The sequence below is a fragment of the Thermobia domestica genome, chromosome 4 (assembly GCF_964235325.1).
Source record: "Thermobia domestica chromosome 4, izTheDome1.hap1.1, whole genome shotgun sequence".
NCBI classification, from domain to species: domain Eukaryota; kingdom Metazoa; phylum Arthropoda; class Insecta; order Zygentoma; family Lepismatidae; genus Thermobia; species Thermobia domestica.
The window spans coordinates 217658205-217678184 of NC_137457.1; the positions used below are offsets into that span (position 1 = coordinate 217658205).

Genomic DNA, 19980 nt, shown 5'->3' on the forward strand with positions numbered 1-19980 from the left:
GTTGTCTTCTATATGGTTTAAATGTAACGGACTTACAGTAAATCAGGATAAAACAGAAACTATGTACATTAATCTTAGTAATTCTACGAGTCATTCAGATACACGTAAATCTGTAAAACTGTTAGGAATGTACGTCGATTCAAAGTTAAATTGGAATGAACATACAGAAAATTTATGTAGAAAGTTATCCAGAGTATTGTTTTTATTGCGTAAATTAAAAACTGTAATTAGTGAGAAATCTCTTATAACATCGTACAATGCCTTTTTTCATTCACATTTGGAGTATGGAATAATATTCTGGGGTAATTCTTCTGGTGCACAAAATGTCTTCAAATGGCAAAAGAAAGCAGTAAGAATAATTAAGGGATTGCCTAAAACAGCATCATGCAAGGAAGTGTTTAAGGAAATTCAAATTATGACAGTGCCTTCTTTATTTATTTATCGATGTCTCATGTATATAAAAGAAAATTTAGATAATTTTAATCACCGAAGTGATGTTCATTCCTACAATACTAGGCATAAAGGCGACCTTAATATGTCACAAGTTAGGTTAACCACTACTCAAAAGAGTTATAAGTATACAGGTATGAAATTATTTAATGTATTACCACAAAATGTACGCACAATGCCTCACGACAACTTCAAAAACTTTTGTAAATCCTTCCTTATAAGCAATTCTGTATATAGTATCTCTGAATTTGAAAAAATCTGTTATCAAGAGTTGAAAGCAAGAACTAGATAAAACTTGCCTGATAGTGTGATAAAACTTGTAAATATATATATATATGTTATATTTGACAATGTCTATTACAACAAATGTTGTTTAATGACAATAAAGCATATCTTATCTTATCTTATCTTATCTTATCTTATCTTATCTTATCTTATCTTATCCCATGCTATTTCTCCTCCTCTTCCTTCCTCTCCTTTCTTTCCTTCTTTCCTCTTCTATTCTGTTCTTCCTTAACTTCTCTTTGTTGTACCCGTTCTGCTCCAGTAGGTTGTGGAACTTCTCTATGTCCTCCTTCTTTTCCTCTTCTTCAGTATCTATTTCTTCTATTCTTCTCTTCATATTCCTTATAAAATTCCTTTTGCTGCTGCGATCCACATCACTCCTTTCGTGACAGTAAACCCCTGCCGCGCATTCTTTCCTATACCATCTTGTTGTCAATCGTCCATCTTTTCTCTCTATAGTCATGTCCAGGAAGTTTATAATATTGTTCTTCTCCAATTCCATTTCCAGTCTTATTCCTTTCTCTTCATCTTCAATCTTCTTTACGAATTTTTCTAACTGTCTCTTTGTTCCTCTCCATACCCACAAACAATCATCCAGGTATCTGCAAAACAATATTAGGTTGTTTCCACCTTCTTCTATCACTCTCTGCTCCCATCTGTTCATCGCCAGTTCTGACAACACTGGGCTTAATCTTGAACCTATACTCAGTCCTTCCTTAATTTTTACTAGTTTGTTCCCTATTGTACAAACTTTAGTACTTTCACTTTTAGTATAAACATCTATGCTCTGGAGATATCTCTTTCAGTTAGTGTCTGATGAAGATAACGTTAAGTTGTCGAAACCGTTACACTGTATTCTAGTTTTTAATAAATAAGTGTATATACTCTGGTCAGAAGTGTTAATTATTGTAGCAAAATTTTATTTTGCATATACAATGAAAAAAAAGGATAATAAACATACATAATATTCAATGTAAAAAGTCTACTATTTTCCACCTCGAGATGAGTTTTAGTGAACAGTTTTGGTGAACAACTGAAAGTAGATATCAATACAATACGCCTTCCCATTTTTTGAATCATCTCTGTACACTGAATATGTTTTACCTTACGTTTCATTCAATGACTGTTAACATTAAATATTGCACACGTGCACTAAACAGGTCAAGATCTGCAAAATAACTAAATTTGGCAGAGATCAGAGAAGTTTCATGGATCGCGTTTTAGTGAAATTTCTTGATTTCAGAGTCCAAACCCAATTAATAATAACTTGGGGAAAGGTTCTGCACATCACTGTATTTCATACTAGGCTCCCACGCGCACTAAGCTCGTCAAGGTCTACCATCATACCAAATTTCGTCAAAATCGGATGAGTTTCATCGATCGCGCTTTAATGAAATTTCTTGATTTCGGCGATCCGAAACACAACTTCGATGGTCAATAGCTCGAGAATTAAAGGTCTATTACAGCATATTTTATATGCGCATTAACCTCTTCAGTGGATTTTTACATCGAACTTAGGTATACTTTAGGGACGCTTATTAGTTTAGTTGAGATAAAATTGTAATTATTGGTCATCAACATTTATTTTGGACCCTTAAGGCACTTTATAATGAAAATTTTAAAAATATACACATCTACATATATTTTTCAAAATGTACACTATAATGTACATTTTCCCTGTAGCATTTGTATATAGTACACATAAAATGACCAATTTCAGAACACTGTACTAGATTTTCGAGTATGGAAAAGGGTACTATAGAAAGGTCTTTTTTTGTGATTACGCACCATAAGAAATCACTTTTGGTGGAATTCATAGAAATAATTTCTTTTTTGGTTTAGACACAAATGTACTTGGTATTTTTGACAAAGAAAAAAAGACCTGAATTTTCCGTATGTCTGATATTTGCAACGGGTTGGTTCATCTTGACCATCATGAGTAGGAAGATAGTCTACTTTCTCCACTTTTACACTTCGTCAGTGAACTTTGTGGTGGATAAACACCGTGTGCCTGGGTTTTCTCGCGGTTCTCCCGTTTACTCCCACCTTTTCATTCGACCATTTTTTCCATTTCTCATCATCACCGTCTCCTTTAACCTAGCCGGCATAATCGTGGGACGTAAAACTAAAAGTTTTTTTTTTTAAATTTTTACCTGCGTTGCAACCAGAATGCAACAAAAAATACACTGCACGGAGTAGAACTCCACGGGATTAAAGTAAAATGTACAGTATACTGTACATGGTTTTTCTCAAACATGTTTTCACGCAAATAAAAATAATATGCGTGTTATTTGGCATATAACATTCAAAATTAGTCTTCTGCAATACACAAATGAGCAATTGTTTATTTTGATCATCCCTGTTTACTCAATAGAAACACAAGGAAAGCACAATTTTAAAACACAAGGAAAGCACAATTTTCACAAAGCACAGACAGTGCCACATTAGTAGTTCAATGATTGACCAACAAGTAGCAACACTGTCTATATTGACCAACAAGTAGCAACACTGTCTATGCACAATCTTCAATGAACACCGAACACTGCAATTAAATGAGCACAAATGCATTTGTGTGACTGTTGGGCGGTTTTCATTGTTAAAACTAGTTGAAAACTAGGTACAGTATACTGTACATTTTCCTTCAATGAGTGTAAAAAGAAAACGTAAATTTGCCACGAAGGAGGTTAAGCCCATCAAGAGCTATCAATTTTGATCAAGATCAGATGAGTTTTAAAGATTGTGTACTATATACACTATTCTTGTGATTTATTTATTTATTTGTAGGTAAATTAAATGAATGGTGATAAAATGAATATTTTTCATTACAAACTTACAAATTAAAGGTGATCCCTTTCAACATACTCTCCTCCCCTTTCTATACATGTTTGCATATGAAGTTTCCATTGTTGGAAGCAGTTGTGGAAAACTTCAGGTGTAACCATCTTGAGTACTGCTGCAATTTTCTGCTTTACCTCTCTCACAGTCTAAAAATGAGTTCCCTTGAGGGCCGATTTAACTTTAGTTAAAAGAAAAAATCTGACTGTTCGGCGAATAAGGTGGGTCTTTCAACACTGGAGTCTTCTTAACTGCCAGAAACTACTTAAAGGTCAAAACAGTATGCAAAGGATCATTGCCGTGATGCACAATCCATTCATTGTTCTTCCACAAGAGGGACGTTATCTTTTTAACGCGTTCTCGCAGTTTCACCAAAACCTGTCACCGTCTGACTTGATGGTACCCATTCAATCAAAGGCAGACCATTGATTTCAAAGAACACAATGAACAAGACCTTCACTTTCGATTTGCTCTTGCGTACCTCTTTCATTCGCTGAAAGTTTTCCATGAATTACCTTTTCCTTTCAAGATCATACTTACAAATTGACGTCTCTTCAACAGTGACGATTTTTTTTAACAAATTCGGCTCTGCTTCCAGGCGTTCCATTGTGTCACTGCATACTTGCTTCCGGAAGTCCATGTGCTCCTGTGTGAGATTTTCTGGTACCATTTTAGCGTAAACTTTGAACATGTTCAAATGGTTGTGTAGATTTGCGCGGGCAGACTCTATCGATGCCCACTAAGTCTGCTATCATTCAAAATCTGAACTGCGATCTTTCCGGACAATGTCAATCACTTTTGTCACATTTTCATCGATTGCTGCTATTACAAGATAACCAGTTTTTCATATCATCAGCATTCTCATGTCCCCTGCTGAAGCGTTTGTGCCACTCATACTCGTGTACGTGATATCGTATTATCCCCATACAATATTCTGCAACAGTTTCACACACTCGTTTGGTGATTTATTTAATTTCACAAGGAATTTCAAGTTAATGCGTTGCTCAATTTTCACATTTGCCACTTTTCCGGCAACACGATTGAACACCTCTCTCTTCAATCGCTACTAACAGTCTAAACCCGACTGAGCGGCAACTTATGTCAATCATTCTCTTCTCGAAGGTTCAAGGTTGCTCTACTGATCCTCGTATACTATTGGCAAGGTTGCCAGCTCTGTTATGTTTAGCCAAGCCTCGTACCTTAAGGCTTGGCTAAAATATTTTTCGACAATCAACATGGTTATTACCCTCAATAGGATGGGCGTCATGCCACTTTTATCTCGATGTGGGGGATTTTCTTGATCGTACATTCCCTGAGAGATTGATAAGATGGCTAAGCAGGAGCTCAGTAAAATTTTAAAAACACTTGAGCACATTGTTTCGTTTTTTAATGCGCTGTGCTCGCACCTGCAGACGGTACATTTTGATGCATATGTTGACGAAAAAGAACTCTTCCCCTTAAGGATTTTTAAGGAAGGAAAAAAAAAAAGCTTCTTCATCTACTTTGAGAAATTTGTAATTAAAAATCATTTCAGAGCTCAAGTTTCGCTTACACTATGTAGAATGACACAATACTATTAACAGCTCTTGAAGGATGAAAAGAAAACTTAATTCCGTGAAATTAATAAACTATTTATCAATAATTTCAGCTGCTCACGAGGCAGCTACTCGCGTTGAGAGACAAGTAAAATAAGATTAGAAGGATAAATGTGGGAATTTGTAAAGAATTTAAATAATTGTACATGTAAGAAAAAAAATCACAGAACATAGAAATAACTACATTGCTGCTATGGCGGAGAGAATGAAATGCTGTCTTATCCATTTCATTCTTACTGAACGTTGGTTGACATTGTCATGACAACACGTGCAAAATATAGTTGTTTATCATTATGTTGAAACTACATTTCCTGCTGAATGTTGTACATTGACTTGACGTGCAGCTACCAACAAGACACACACAGTGCACAGTGGCAGCTAGAAGGGAGACATGTAATATTAGTTGATTTGTATTGTATAACCTCAGTACCCCGGTTTTAGCAACGCAGAGTACACACGACGGAAAACATGTGTTTTCCAGGCTTGCTTTGTTTTTATTTTCAGTATAATAGTTAAAAGATATATTTCCAGACATGGGTCCCCACTCAAAATTTACTCTACTCCGTACCTACTACAAGCCCTAATGTTTGTAATATGAATTTTCTATCATTCTGTATATGTGACCGATTTAGATTTTATTGGAGACAATATATGGTCAGTGTATGAAAATGCGTCTATCTGCTTGACGAGTGTAAGGAAATTGGTCCGAAAGTAAACGTAGACAAGAGGAGATATTAATACACTGTGACAAGCCGAGACTATCTTCACAGAAATACCGTAACCAATTACACCGTTTGTTAAAGTGAAGTGTCGAGCAGCTGCAAAAAAATCTGTGATTGAGACGCTTAACAGGTTGACTGCTATGGAGTGCTATGTGTGTGCGACATAGTGGGAGCAAATATGGTCGAAGATAGTTATTAGGTTCTCAGACAGAAGAAACTTAAAAACGAGCGGAAATTTGAATTTGAGACCCGCTTTTGGGTATGGTAGCCGAGTGGAGTAAGTATACAGCAACAAGCCACGAAATCTGTTTGTGCATTTTGCCCACTCATCTTGCAGACATCAACATAGAACTAAAAACTTTAACCACTACCAATTTTTCACAAACTTTCCTTTTTTCCTTTTGATCTGGTAATGTAAAGATGTGCAAATAATTAAATTTAACCAACAAAGTAATGAAATACGCTGTACAAAGCACAACTAAACTATAAATATGTGCACAAAAATGAACCAATAAATTAGTCACAACCATATTACGCCATTTCTATGAGGTATGAATAACTACTGCTTTGTGAAGCCAGACTATAAGTACAGGTTAACATTCAGGGGCCTAAACAACTGGTTTACACATGTTACTTGACGAAAATCAAGCGAAATCCACATATGGTCATCACGACTTAAACCAGTTATTGTGGTGAGAGTCTAAACTGGGTACCACCGCTTCACAAAGAATGGTACTTGAGAGCCGTTTTTGTGTCCATGGCAGTCAACTTGTATGGTATATAAAGACTATGGGAAGAATGAAACGTGGTGTTTGAGTACGATCCGGAAACGAAAACTTAAGAACTGAGTGGCACACTACAGAGTTCTCACAACCAAAGAAGGCGCAAATAAGGAAATGAAAGATGAAATCTATACTTATTGTCTTTTTTGACTCTAAAGACAGTGGTCGAAGTGAGACGATATGCAGTGGTATGCCATACCGTCTCTGGTTTCTCAGTGATGAAGGCATACCGTTTCTGGTTTTTCAATTATTAAAACATACCGTCACTGGAAAGTAGATGCTAAATACCTTTAATAAATCCATTAATTGACGATCCATAGCTTTGTACGTAAGAAGATTTTATTTCTTATGTAGAAATAATTTCTAAGTTGACAATACCGACATATTTGTTATCTTTTTTCTATCTTATGTTTTTAAAATGAGGTGTCTTCAAAGTAGTTCACCTAGTTTATATTTTGATATGCCATATTGAATTGTTATGTATGTATGTGTGTCTTCTTGCTTTAATGCATATAAATGGCGTGTTTTGAGGATGGGCGGATTTATGAGTTTCTGCTAACGGGGCGGACCTTCAGGGGGTTTGGAATAGCGAGTGGGGGACCAGGAGTTTTCCAGCAGGAAATTGTTAATATCCTTATTCGGTTTTTGAGCATGTTCGTGTATAATTCTCTATAATAGAACATAAATAAATATTTCTTAGGAAGTTGTTTGCGGAGGACTAAAGTCTTTTCATATCCCCCTTCTGTTACCGTAGAGAAGCTCTCCTTTGGCTTTCAGTCATTATGTAAATAGAAATGCAATCTTTTAGGCAACATACCGCCACTGCATTTCAACATTTAGACAGCCGGTATATCGAGTCAAAATCGTAATAATACATACCGCCTCTGCTTTTTTCCCCACTTCGAACACTGTCTAAAGATATTGTTCATAAGGAGTTAGTACCTCTCGGAGATCACCAACATCTAGGGTCTTCATCACGAAAATAAGCCGAGAGCAAATCATTGCTGCTTGTGAGAGAGTTTCTGGCAGAACAAACTCAGGCTGACCAGACGTCTCGGATTTACCGGGATATTCCCGGTTTTCTGGTAGCTAGCTGTCCTGGTATCTCGAAAACATTTTTCAGAACATTCAAATGTTCTGGTTTCTAAAAATAGTCACTTTAATCGAAAAACTTTAATATCAAGTTGCGCATCAAAACTAGGCGGATGTCTCTGGTTTTGGTTCAGTAAATTCTAAGTATGTTTGATGGTTTGAAATCCTATTTTTTTCCTACTAGAGAAATGTTAGTTTTTCTTTCTTTTCTTTCTCCAACCCAACTTCTTCTCTACTGACGACAGTGCTTCGCCAATATGACAAGAGAGACAAGAGGCATCCCAGAAATCAATTATGACCTCTTCTGAACATTTACGTAACGATAAAAATATAAAAAGTTGTTGAGGACAAACCCGCGGGCGTTCGAGGTTATTGAAAATCCTGGGTGTTCAAGTGTTAATCAAAGTTCTATAATTCGGAAAGTGATGAGTTCCTAACTATTTGTTTCTTATAATTCTAAAATAACAATGCTTCTAAATATTATTGTCCTCGTGATTAATATTTAATCACTTAATTATTAACAATTTGACGTGGTTACTAAGTTACTATTTTTCTGACTTCCTTCCAATACATATTTTGTTTTGTGCATGGAAGTTATCTGTGACGTGCCCGTCTCGTAAACAATTTCATAGAAACCTGGAGTACTTCACTATGAACTGAAAGGAAATGATGTCGAACACATCATGGTGAAAAAAAGTCACGTTTGGTTTACTGCTAACGAGGTTAACGCCATTTCACTGCCGACAACAGCGTGAATAGGACTACCAGATTTGAAAGAAAATACTTGTAAACAAATCCGTAGATATTGGACTGCGGAGGCTATTGTCTGCTTAAAGTTTTTTCCCTAAATTATGTACTGTAAATGTATCTGAGTGACCGTAGAATATAGCATTTTCTAATCTTGTGAAGATTCAGGTACGTATGGTATTAATATTACTTATAGTAATTAATAGTTACCTTTGCAGAGTGCTGTGATTCTCTCTTTTGCGTACAGGAAGTTGGAAATTCTTTTTCCTAATTAGGCATTCGGAAAAATAACGATTCTCTATTTGAAGAAAATATTCCTTTTAGAGAAAAGACAAAGATACATACATTTGTTTTCTGTTTCTTTTCTTGGTTCTAGGGGTAGTAGTATTGGTTAGTACATCCATATATTTGTCCATATCTACTGATTTATGATCTAATTTAACATTTTGCCTATTGAAAATTATTCAGTCCCGGCCAGTAAATGATTACACACTTTCTTTCGCATAACTGTAGTAAGAATGCTTGATTTAACGTAATCTATACACATGGATAGTCTACGTGAGCTAATATAAACAATATATGTGACTTAAAAATACAACATATTTCACCACGTGTGAAGTTTTATGTACTATTAAATATATTAAATTATTTCAACAACTTCTATTGTCTTTCTTGGTTGCTCCTGGTAACTCTCATGCCCCACATGTTACTTCTTAGAGTGTCATATTGCACTTTGCATTGTTCAGCTGAAAATTAATGAAGCTAAAATGCTTAACGATGTATTTGTCTTGCACTAAAACGACCTTTGAATACATTTTAGTTTCTGTAAAAAATACTATAAACTAGAGCTTATTTTAGAAGATTAATATAATGAATTAATATGTAAAGCTTATCAAAGTATAAAACAGCTCTCCCAAGCGAGAGAAAAGTTTTAAAATTTCCATGTTGCCCACCAACCTATGGTTGAGGTGAACAAGAAGAATATAATGAAGAACTGGTTATAGTAGACTTATGCTGATTACTAAAAAGCACTTCGTAAAGTTACTACTATAATCTTAAACTTCCATTTGCGAATTAAGTTCATTCAGCACTTCTTTAAGTAACCACGAATTAATCAATAATTGCATATGGATATATCCTTGGAAATGTCAGTTTGCAATTGAATTTCAACGTTGTAACATCGCTTAACGTAACTGCTGGTTGATATATTGGTAAAATTTGTTTTTCTCTTGTTATTGTTGTTAGGTCTTTACTGAAATTATACACAGTAGCAAATCTTGACTTTTTTTGCTATTTTCTCTGGAATTTATTCCCTCCTTTCATACAGTGTATTCGAATTTCAATTGACGAATAGAATTTATTTTTTGCATACATATGTATGCATTTTTATGTGACTTTTTAAACAAATAAAGATAGATTTATTTTTATTTACTAAGAAATTGTCGCTGCTTGTAATGCTGCACGTTTCAGATGAACTAACACGAAGCGCAAGACGATATTCTGAAAGATGACATGTTACATGTGAGTTACCTGGAGATACAGAGGAAGATAACAGAGACTGCTGAAACAGTTTAGTACTTTAATAATAATAATAATAATAATAATAATAATAATAATAATAATAATAATAATAATAATAATAATAATAATAATAATAATAATAATAATAATAAAACTCCAGACGTAGTAAAATACTGAGTAAATTATATGTATTAATAAAATGTACAAACTGTAGGAAAGAAAAAGACCAAATTAAATATGTAACCAAACAGATGCAGACTAACTAATAAACTGAAGAAAATTACAAATACATGCAAAGTGCAAGAAACAGGAACGAATTCACTTTTTATTTTTAATTTTTGAAACTTCTATTTTTATTCTTTTCTTTCTCGCTCCATTTTTTAATTGCATTAAAATAAGGCAAAGTAAGATTAGAGAGAAAAATGGGTACTTGTGTTAGTGGATTGGAATCGAAATAGTTGAAAGACAGTATAGTTAGAAAATTCGATTTGTTGTTATACTTTTACATTGATAGGTAACTACATGGTGACACTTGGTTTAAGATGATAAATATTTATTTATTTATTTATTTACAAACATGATTTCATATACAGCTGAACGCCAGTTTATACTGGAATATCTAACAAATCTAAGATATGATAACATAGTACAATAATAATGACGTCGTAGTGCGGAGTTATATGCTGCTTCAGAATTAAATAAGTCTATGGGTGTATGTGACATTTCGTTGTGATAGTTTAGGAAGCCTGTAGAACGGAAAACGTTGAACTACTGAAAGTCTAGGTTGCACTATATGAAAAAGATAAGTGTTACGTACTTGTCTGAAGGAAATTCGGAAATACAATTCTGGGAGTAGCGTTTCAGACCTGAGTTGACCATGTGTGAGTTTATACGATATTTGAGGTCACTGATTTTATTACGAGTGTCACGTAGTTGAATATTTAGTGTTTGTAATAGGTCGTTTTGTCATCGTACGTATGCGAGGTTCTCTAAAGCGTACTATTGCAAGGAAGAAATTTAGAACTGAGTTTAGTCGGGATAAGTTTGTAGGAGCTTCCATTGTCCAGGTAGGTGAACAATATTCCATTTTAGGAGAAATTATTGGCTTCTAGAACATTGCTAAGGAAGAGATGTTCCGTATTTTTGTTGATCTGTACAGAAGACTTAGAAGACGCATCGAATGCTTAGTGATAGTGTTTATATGTTCTGTGAAAGTTAATTTTGTGTCAAAAGTAATTCCGAGGTTCTTATGACTATTGACTCTCGTGATGGGCAAACCATTTATGTTGTATGAAGTGTGTACAATATTTTTCTTTAGGGAAAAAAAATTGATCTCCCCCGTGGCTAATCGGTTAGCGTACGCGCCTTTGGCGTGGGAGACCTGGGTTCGATTCCCGGCGGGAGCTCATGTGGTTCGGATTCCACGTTAATCAGTAGGTCCATGTCTCATATAGCCTCGCTGCTGAACGGGACGCTAAACTAAAATCAAATCAATTTAGGGAAAATTTTATGGATTTACTTGTATCGGGATTAACTTTTAGGAGCCATGTGTTAAACCAGGAGGAAAAATTATCAATGTCGTTTTGAAGTAGCTCGGAGCCTTCTATACTGTTCACTTCTCTGAAGATTTGGCAGTCATCTATAAACAATAGGATTCTGTTGGAATTTGAGTTGAAGCAACTAGTCAAATCATCCACATACAATATGAATAAGAGGTCCAAGTACGCTTCCCAGTGCTACTCCGGATTACAGGTAGAGGATTAGAAATCGATCCCGCCAAGACGACTCTCTGGGTGCGGCCTTGTAAGTAGTTTTTCAGCAAAGATAAGAGTGGCCTATGAACACCGAATCTATTGGAGATTTTATACGTTAGATAAGAATGGTTAATGGAATCAAAGGCACTAGATAAATCGAAATAGATGGTGTCAAGTTGTGCATTGTTGGAAACACTATTTACAGCGTGTTACTGAAGCGTGATTAAGCATGTTACTGAAGTTAGTGAGGCAAGAGCTATTTGACACGAAACCATGTTAAGATGTTAATATATAGAGAGAGGTGAATTTGAGAAGTGTCTTTGATAATTTTCTCGCAGACAATGGATATGTTTGAGAGTAGCGAGATAGGCCTGTGGGATGACACGTGATTTCGGTCCGAATTTATAGATGGGGGAGACAAATTGTTTTCCAAGAAGAGGGATAATAGCCTTCCATGAAACATCCATTAAAAATGAACGAAAGCGAAAAAGAAGTAATAGATGCTGTGGAACGCAGAAAGATTGAGTTTATATATTCAAGGTCAGAGGCTCTCTCAGGCAGGAGAGACAATAAGAGTGACTCAACCTTGGAGGCGTGGTAGGTATATGAGATAACGTGAATAGCAAACGGATTGAACAGAGGGGTAAATAGATGGTGTATTTGCGTTTGAGAATTTGTTACAAAAGAATTCGTTAAAAATTTCTGTTTTTTCCTAATCTTCTGCACTTGATACACCATTATACATCACAAGAAGTATGCTAAAAGTTTTAGTTCTAGATCTGATAATACGCCAGAATTGTTTAGGGTTGTTCATGCTGGTGTCTGAAATTTTTAAAATATAATCTAGGTATTTGCATCTCAATAGTTTTTTTGCGTGACGTCTTATGTCAGACAAATTCTTATATGTAAGTTCATTTGGAAATGCACGCCACAGTTCGCAAACCTTTTTCTTATTTCGCAATGTGTGGCGAGTCTCTTTGTCCTGCTATGGTGGAAATTTCATTGTTTTTACTTTTTGAAGGTCACTTCTAGAGATTCGTGGTCTGAAACAAGCATATTTTTAGATGGGATGTCACTCTGTGGCGGAAAAGTTGAGAGACATATGGAAGTTAATATAAATGATCAGAGGTTAATTGTAACGAGTACAACGCAATAGATGCTATAGTCTGGTATTGTTATATAGTGTTAAATAAATTGTATCTAGCAATATAGGTTGCTGAACCCAGAAATGTGAGTGTATACTTTTCCAAATGTTTTCTAGATATCATATGTCAGATGTATGTCAAAAGTAATACCACGTTATTTTACTGACTTACAATCTTCAACATAAAAAAGTGAATACATAGAGATTACGATAAATTTTGCTCCTACGTCCCGGAAACCTGTAATGCTAATTATTACATTTGCACTAAGTGCCAGCAGTACGAGATACATAACTATGGAGTAACACGGAAACCACTGACTGTTGTATTGGTAAGGACTCGAATCCCGATCTTCCGCTCGCTGGACAGATGTTCTACATCGAGTTGCTAATGACATGACTTGTTTTCTCTGTTTTCGGTGATGTATTCTTCAAAATATTGCTTATTCTGGCTTTGGAACTACATATAACTTATATAAAAATCTAAAATCTAAAAAGTAAACACTTACATTAATAAGTCCATCTTTTCTTATAAAGCAAGGCAAACAATGTTACAGTTTCAGCAACATATCATTGCTTTCATCAGACATTATAAAGACTACAGGTTATGAATGTCAGATAATGAGGAGTCACTATAACAACCAAGAAAATTGTTCCTTTCAATTTCACAGTTCTAATGTTTTAATTAGGTGCAAACTTCAATTTTTAACTAGTTTCAAATTTTTACTTTTTTAAATTGCAGCTTTTAATTGGATATACATCTGCGTGTATGGCGACCTCCGAAAATCTCCCTATACAGCGTGCGATGGCAAGCAAATATCGCACATTGCAGGTGACCATCCAATTACTGTTTATGCCTTACGCTGGAGTCAATCTGAAACAGTATCATGTGGCTGAGCAAAAAAAGAACTGTAGGAGACTGTATGAACGTCATCTCGCGGAAGATCGATCGAAGTTTGTTGTGCCTCACAGTCTGCAGTAACGTTCATGCCGTTATAATGAGTTGAGTTGATTTTGAGCGTAACGTCCCTTTTAGCAGCGAGGCTATTACAGACCTGTTAACGCCAATGATCGAAGCACATTCTTCCGTCTGTGCGCAGAGAGTTTTCCAAAAGGGTTCATGATTGTGACCAGTTTTTCGTACAGGGGCAAACTGCGCCTTCGAAAGGTGAAGCGAACGTCAAAATCAATGCTGCATACTACCAGACTCATGTCCTGACTGAAATGTACCCTCATGAAATTTCAGCATTGTACAGGCAAGATAAGTTGAATTGAATCAAGACAAAGTATCCAGCCACACGGTGAAAATATCGCTAGAATTCTATCGCCGTATGGAACAGGACTGGAATTTCTGCAATTCCATTCTGATATTCCCGTCAAGAGTCCAGATGCCAGTCCAATAGACTATGTGCTTTCGGACTCCTTGAGCGGCACTTGTCCCATTATCAAGTCCACCGTGTACGGCCTGCGGAAAACTGGTAAAAAGGAGTGGGTTGCAATACCCACGGTCCAGTTGCAATGCACCCTCATGCAATGGAAACTACTATTGCGGACAACAGTCAGAGAGGTCTGGAGATCGAAAATAACCCGTAATAGAAACACGGCACGTGTGACAACGTCAGAATGTCGCCACAATGATTTAATATGGACTCTTGCATCTTTTAAAAGTGTGACCAGACTGATGGTACCCTGCTGTTTGCTTTCTACTAAAGAGATTTTTGATTGGAAGAGTGAGATTAGCAGTTGTTGGCATGTGATGGACTATTTTTTATTATTATTCTGTGAAATCTTAAATAAAAGTTGTTTCTGAATTATTTTTTTTTAAAAAAAAGAAGGAAGAAAATGGAAGACAGTGAACTTGAAAAATAACGACATAAATACAATAAGAAAAATGTGTTTTGAAGGAAAAAATTCTTTGTGATTACGTCAGCAGCCAACTTTTGTATTCTTTCGCGTATTTGTGTAACTGGTTTGAAGTGCCTTATGCGAAGGAGCCAGCGATCCGAGTAACTGACACAACTTGGCCTGTTTTCTTTTGTGACCAGAGGGTGTGTGTTTGACCAACATAGTTTGGATTGACCATGGACATTTTCCATCGTTCTTAGATTTTCTTAGTTTCGTTGGCGAAGGTGAATCAAAAGAAAGCTTGAAAGGAAACTATTGTTAGAATTTTTGTTGCAGTTGTGCTAGATATTTGTCAGTTTGAAGCCCATTCCGCTTTACTACTTGGATCTGCAGGAAATGGTGGAAAAGAGTTTGATAAGGCCAAGCTGCTCTAGTCAATTGCACGGAAGGGACGACAATTACTGGTTTGATATGTGTTGACGTGATAACTACCTGCTTGCCTTACGCGAAGGAACCAGCGATCCGAGTAACTGACACAACTTGGCCTGTTTTCTGTTGTGACCAGAGGGTGTGTGTTTGACCAGGATAGTTTGGATTTGAATGGACATTTTCCATCGTTCTTAGATTTTCTTAGTTTCGTTGGCGAAGGTGAATCGAAAGAAAGCTTGAAAGGAAACTATTGTTAGAATTTTTGCTGCAGTTGTGCTAGATATTTGTCAGTTTGAAGCCCATTCCGCTTTGCTACTTGGACCTACAGGAAATAGTGGAAAAGAGTTTGATAAGGCCCAGCTGTTTGAAATATTGCGATAAGTGAAGGACGATATATTTTGTGCTTTACTTTCGATTTATGCTTGCTGGTGGTCGTTGAGTTTAACTTGGCTATTCTAATTATTTTTGTTTCTTTTTAATTTTTATTTTTTGATCAGCATTTTTCTGGTGGATTAGAAGTTATAGCGGCATTTTATATCTACCATTGGATTTATTTTCAGTTTGAGATTTAGTAGACACTTAACTTCTAGTTAATTATTTCTTTATCTATTTATTCGTGGTGTTATTTACTTTTTCGGTTTACTTTTCTTCCTGCTATTTGACGTTAATTATACAATTTTGTTATAGGTATTTATGATTCAAATTATTATTGTACTCGGAAGTTCGTTCATATTGTTAGTTCATCATTTAGCATTACAGTGGAGTCCCGCTAATCTGAACTAATTGGGACCGAATCCTGTTCAGATTACGCGATTGTTCGGATTAGCCGGAATAATAGTAAAATTTCGGTTTGAAGCGGGTGAACATATTGTGTAGTTCACTCTGCAACGATGGGCAGTTTGTCAGCTTCTGTCTCAGTTCAAACATTGTTTCCTTTGTTGTGAGCACTCGCGTATCACAGTGCGAGAGACTATTGTTATAGCGAGTAAGCGTAAACATACAACTCTTACTCGTAAGGATAAGCTAGACGCTCTAAAGCGCTTAAATAACGGTAAAAGCATGCACCTATTTTCATCCTTTTAGTTATTAATTTCCTAAAACTGCGTATTTTGGCCACAAAAAATAAAATTTTCCTACCGGACCTGTTCGTATTGCCAGGACTCCATTGTATTTTGATCCGTTTCGTTCGTGAGAGTTGATAACTCACTTCGTGTTTGATATTGAAAGTGGGTAGGTTTCCTATTCAGTAGTATTTGGTCCGTTCTATTGCGTGTTTGACTTTTCTCTAACTACTGCTTTAGGAGGCTTTTGAATTGCTGTTTAGCTCCGTTTTTGAAGTACTACTTTGTATGATTCTGAATTGTTTGCTTTTCTCTTTTGATGCAGCGAGTTCCAACTGGGTCAAAATTGGTTGGTCAAATACCACTCATTGGTACAGCAGTTATAATATAACAAAGAAAAATCTTATTAAATCTTGGGAACTAAAATTTAGAAAAGGAAAGGATATTTAGAGAATTAAAATCAAGCGTCTGGGAGCCATTAAATTTGAAGCCGTCCCTTTAGTAATTGTTAACGTACAGAATTTACCCTAACTATCGGTTCCCTTTGGGCGGGTTTGTGTTTGCGAAGTTGTTTATTAATAAAGGTGAGAACCCTATGAAAGCTAGTTGGTTGTTGATTTCCGAGAAAAGAATGCGAAATTGAATTGTTAAACGTTAGCTAATTAATTGTCAGAATATTTGAGCAGTTCAAATTTAAATAGTTGCTTACTTTGAGATTATTTGAAAATTCTGAAGGAAATTTGATTAAACATTTAGTGAGAATATAGGAATTCAGTAATTGAGAAAAAGATGTTGAGACTGAATATTCACGGTTGAATTTAAATTTTTAGTGTTGATTGCAATTGGTATATTTATCCGCGGAAAGAAAATAAAAGTTTTATATATATATATATATATATATATATATATATATATATATATATATATATATATATATATATATATATATATTGTTATTAATGCCTTTAGCTTTAAAAGGAAATTCTTAGTGTCCTATTTGTTAAAGGCAATTTTTGGGGTATATCTAAGAATTGTTTAGGTATTTAGAATAATTTATTGGATATTAGAAATTCACTTTAAGGTCTTGGTCGCTGGATTTGAGTTCAGAAGATTTTGGATTGCTATCAAGCAATCTAAAGCACTCCACTGTATTGAGTTTAACCGATCCATTCAATTCTACAGCTTTTTTTTTTATTTTTTATTTTATTCATTGTTTTTGGTTGAATGTCAGAAGACAGTTATCGTCTATTGAGCGCGGGAGGGCTACACTAGGTAAGTGGCACATTCAAATTCGGCTCAATATAATTAAATAAAGTTCTGTAGTTTAATCGCCCGTGCTTATTATCCAATGATTAATTCCCCAGAAATCGTTGCATCTTATGTTCATGTGATAGCTTTCGATTTTCCATTGTTAGCCTATATTTTAAAATCTGTGGCTATAAATGAAGGCTGCCACGTGGCAATAATAATATTTTAATTGTCAAATGCCAGATACAGAGATGATTTCAACAAAGATTCATCCACCAGCTTTCATCACGATCCACCATTTTTAACCATCTTTACATTAAAATTACCATATTACAAAACAAATACTTATACAAAATTCAATGATATAGGTGACTGGCATCTGAGGATATAAAACGTTAATTGAGGTTAGGCAAGGAAGGAGTTGTCACTTAGAAACTTACAGTATTCTATAGAATCAACTATTACAGTTTGAAAATATAATTACCTGAAGATTGGTAAGGCCAACGATATTGTCTGTAATGTATTTGAGCCATTGTGACAATATAGCTGCATCATCACAATGAATAATACCAGTACTTGCACCATTTAATCCACGAACTTCAAATGCATTAGGCCGCAACTTGTCTGTTCCAAAAATATATCTCGTAACATAGGCCATCATAAGAGGGACTGTAAAACAGGAAAGAGTAGTTATTACTATTCTTACGCAAACTTAAAATATAAAAATTTAATTCTAGAAATTTTTGTAGAAGTTTATACTTTTCTGGATTCCGAATCAGAAATTTTAACTTCTTTTCAGAAAGGTTTAGCGGGAGAAAATTAGAGTACGAATCATTTCTTTAACTTCATGTATTCCGTAACAAATTCTTAAAATCCAGTTCTTCGGGTTCGGAAGCTATGGAAAATTAAACTTTCACAGAATTACACAAGAAAATAATACTATTCTTACTTATATTGCTTTCCAGTTACCAACAAAATATTCTTAGTCAATATATTTTGAGTAAACTTCTGCACTCATCATTAGGTTAAAAAGCAAATGATTAGAACACATTGAAAATCTGACACGGACACTCACAATTAAAGTAATAAACACAATGGAAGTACGTACTAATACAGTTTGTACGTGTACTCTAGAGTGTATTTAGCTTATCTTCGCTGATGCCAGTTGTCATTTTAGCAATGGCCGACATGAACAAAGACTTTTTCATAGACGGTATGATTATACCATTATATATATTTATACGAATAGCAAAATATTGAGTTTGTGCATTTGAAACATTATTTTTCATATAGCTGAACGATTTAAGGATATCTAGTAATTGATGCCACATGTTACATATTACACAATTGGTTAACATGTCAGAGATGTGCTGCGCTGGTCATTTGATTGTGAAGTATGTTGTGTAGCAATCTGCTACAAGGATAACATTATGGAAACATTACAATTGATGATAATGTATCTATGTGAATCCAAATAGGACCATTTTGCTAATATTGCTTCAGAAAATATAACAATGCTTTAGGACAATATAAGCACCGTTCGTAGCTTCGTTGTAGAACACTATTAAAGAAGCAATCAAAAAGGACACTGACTATAATTATTCTAATATAAGCTTCTGTAGCATGCTAAATGTTCGTCTCACAAACAAGAAATTACACATCTATTTTTTTGCTGCGCTTAGCAAACCAAGCACTAATACGGAAAGTACAGACTTCTCTTCAATGAATAAGGTACGTAGGCAAATAATGTGCACCTTTCTTATGCTGAAAAATAATCAGATTATGTTGGCTAGGCATAGCTCTTTTTACTAATGTTATACACGAGTGAATACGCTACTTATCTCCCAGACGTAACAAATGCACAAACGCAATATTTTAACAGAAATAAATAAATGTATTGTAAAAAAAAATTACTATGGCAATATATATAGTAAAAAATGCAAAAACGAACAACAATCAAGTCAGAATAACGTCACTACTTAGAAATCCATGGATTTCGATTTTTCCTTTTCAAAATAAATAAACTAAATAAAAATAAGGTTAAAAATGACAGAATGCTAGCAAATTGAAAAGAATGCTAGTAACACAAGACAACTCACGAATATGGTGCTTGTAGACTGTAATGTCTAAATTGGGAGACTATATCGATCCTGTGTACGAGAGGTGAGTTCTTTACCACTGAGCCATAGTCACCCGCAGGGAGGAAGTAGAAGTTATTTCTGACATACTTTTCATTTATGAAATTATTGAAATATTTTGTATAAAGTTTGTATGTTAGGCGAGAAACTGAAGTCAACGATTAATCGAATGAAAGCTCATTCGTTCGCATTTAGTACAAGTAGGTAAGGTGAAAGTGTACACAACCCCAAGTCTTAAAACGAACTGCTCTGTGGATCATATCGCAAAAAATTTACCTTCCAGATAAAAAGTTTCTTCTGTTAATTTATATGGTTATATGGTGGCTATTGTAGAT

The 19980-nt window shown here is 35.0% G+C and overlaps 1 protein-coding gene across 4 annotated transcripts in view; it reads right to left on the reverse strand.

Moving 5' to 3' along the window:
• Window positions 1-19980, reverse strand: part of Syn2 (Syntrophin-like 2) — a 1212019-nt gene that overhangs the window by 26258 nt on the left and 1165781 nt on the right. For all 4 annotated transcript variants that reach the window (XM_081755484.1, XM_081755486.1, XM_081755485.1 and 1 more), the window contains one exon: window positions 17992-18176. In XM_081755484.1, the coding sequence (XP_081611610.1) occupies window positions 17992-18176 (185 nt within the window). The remainder of the gene's footprint in view (window positions 1-17991; window positions 18177-19980) is intronic.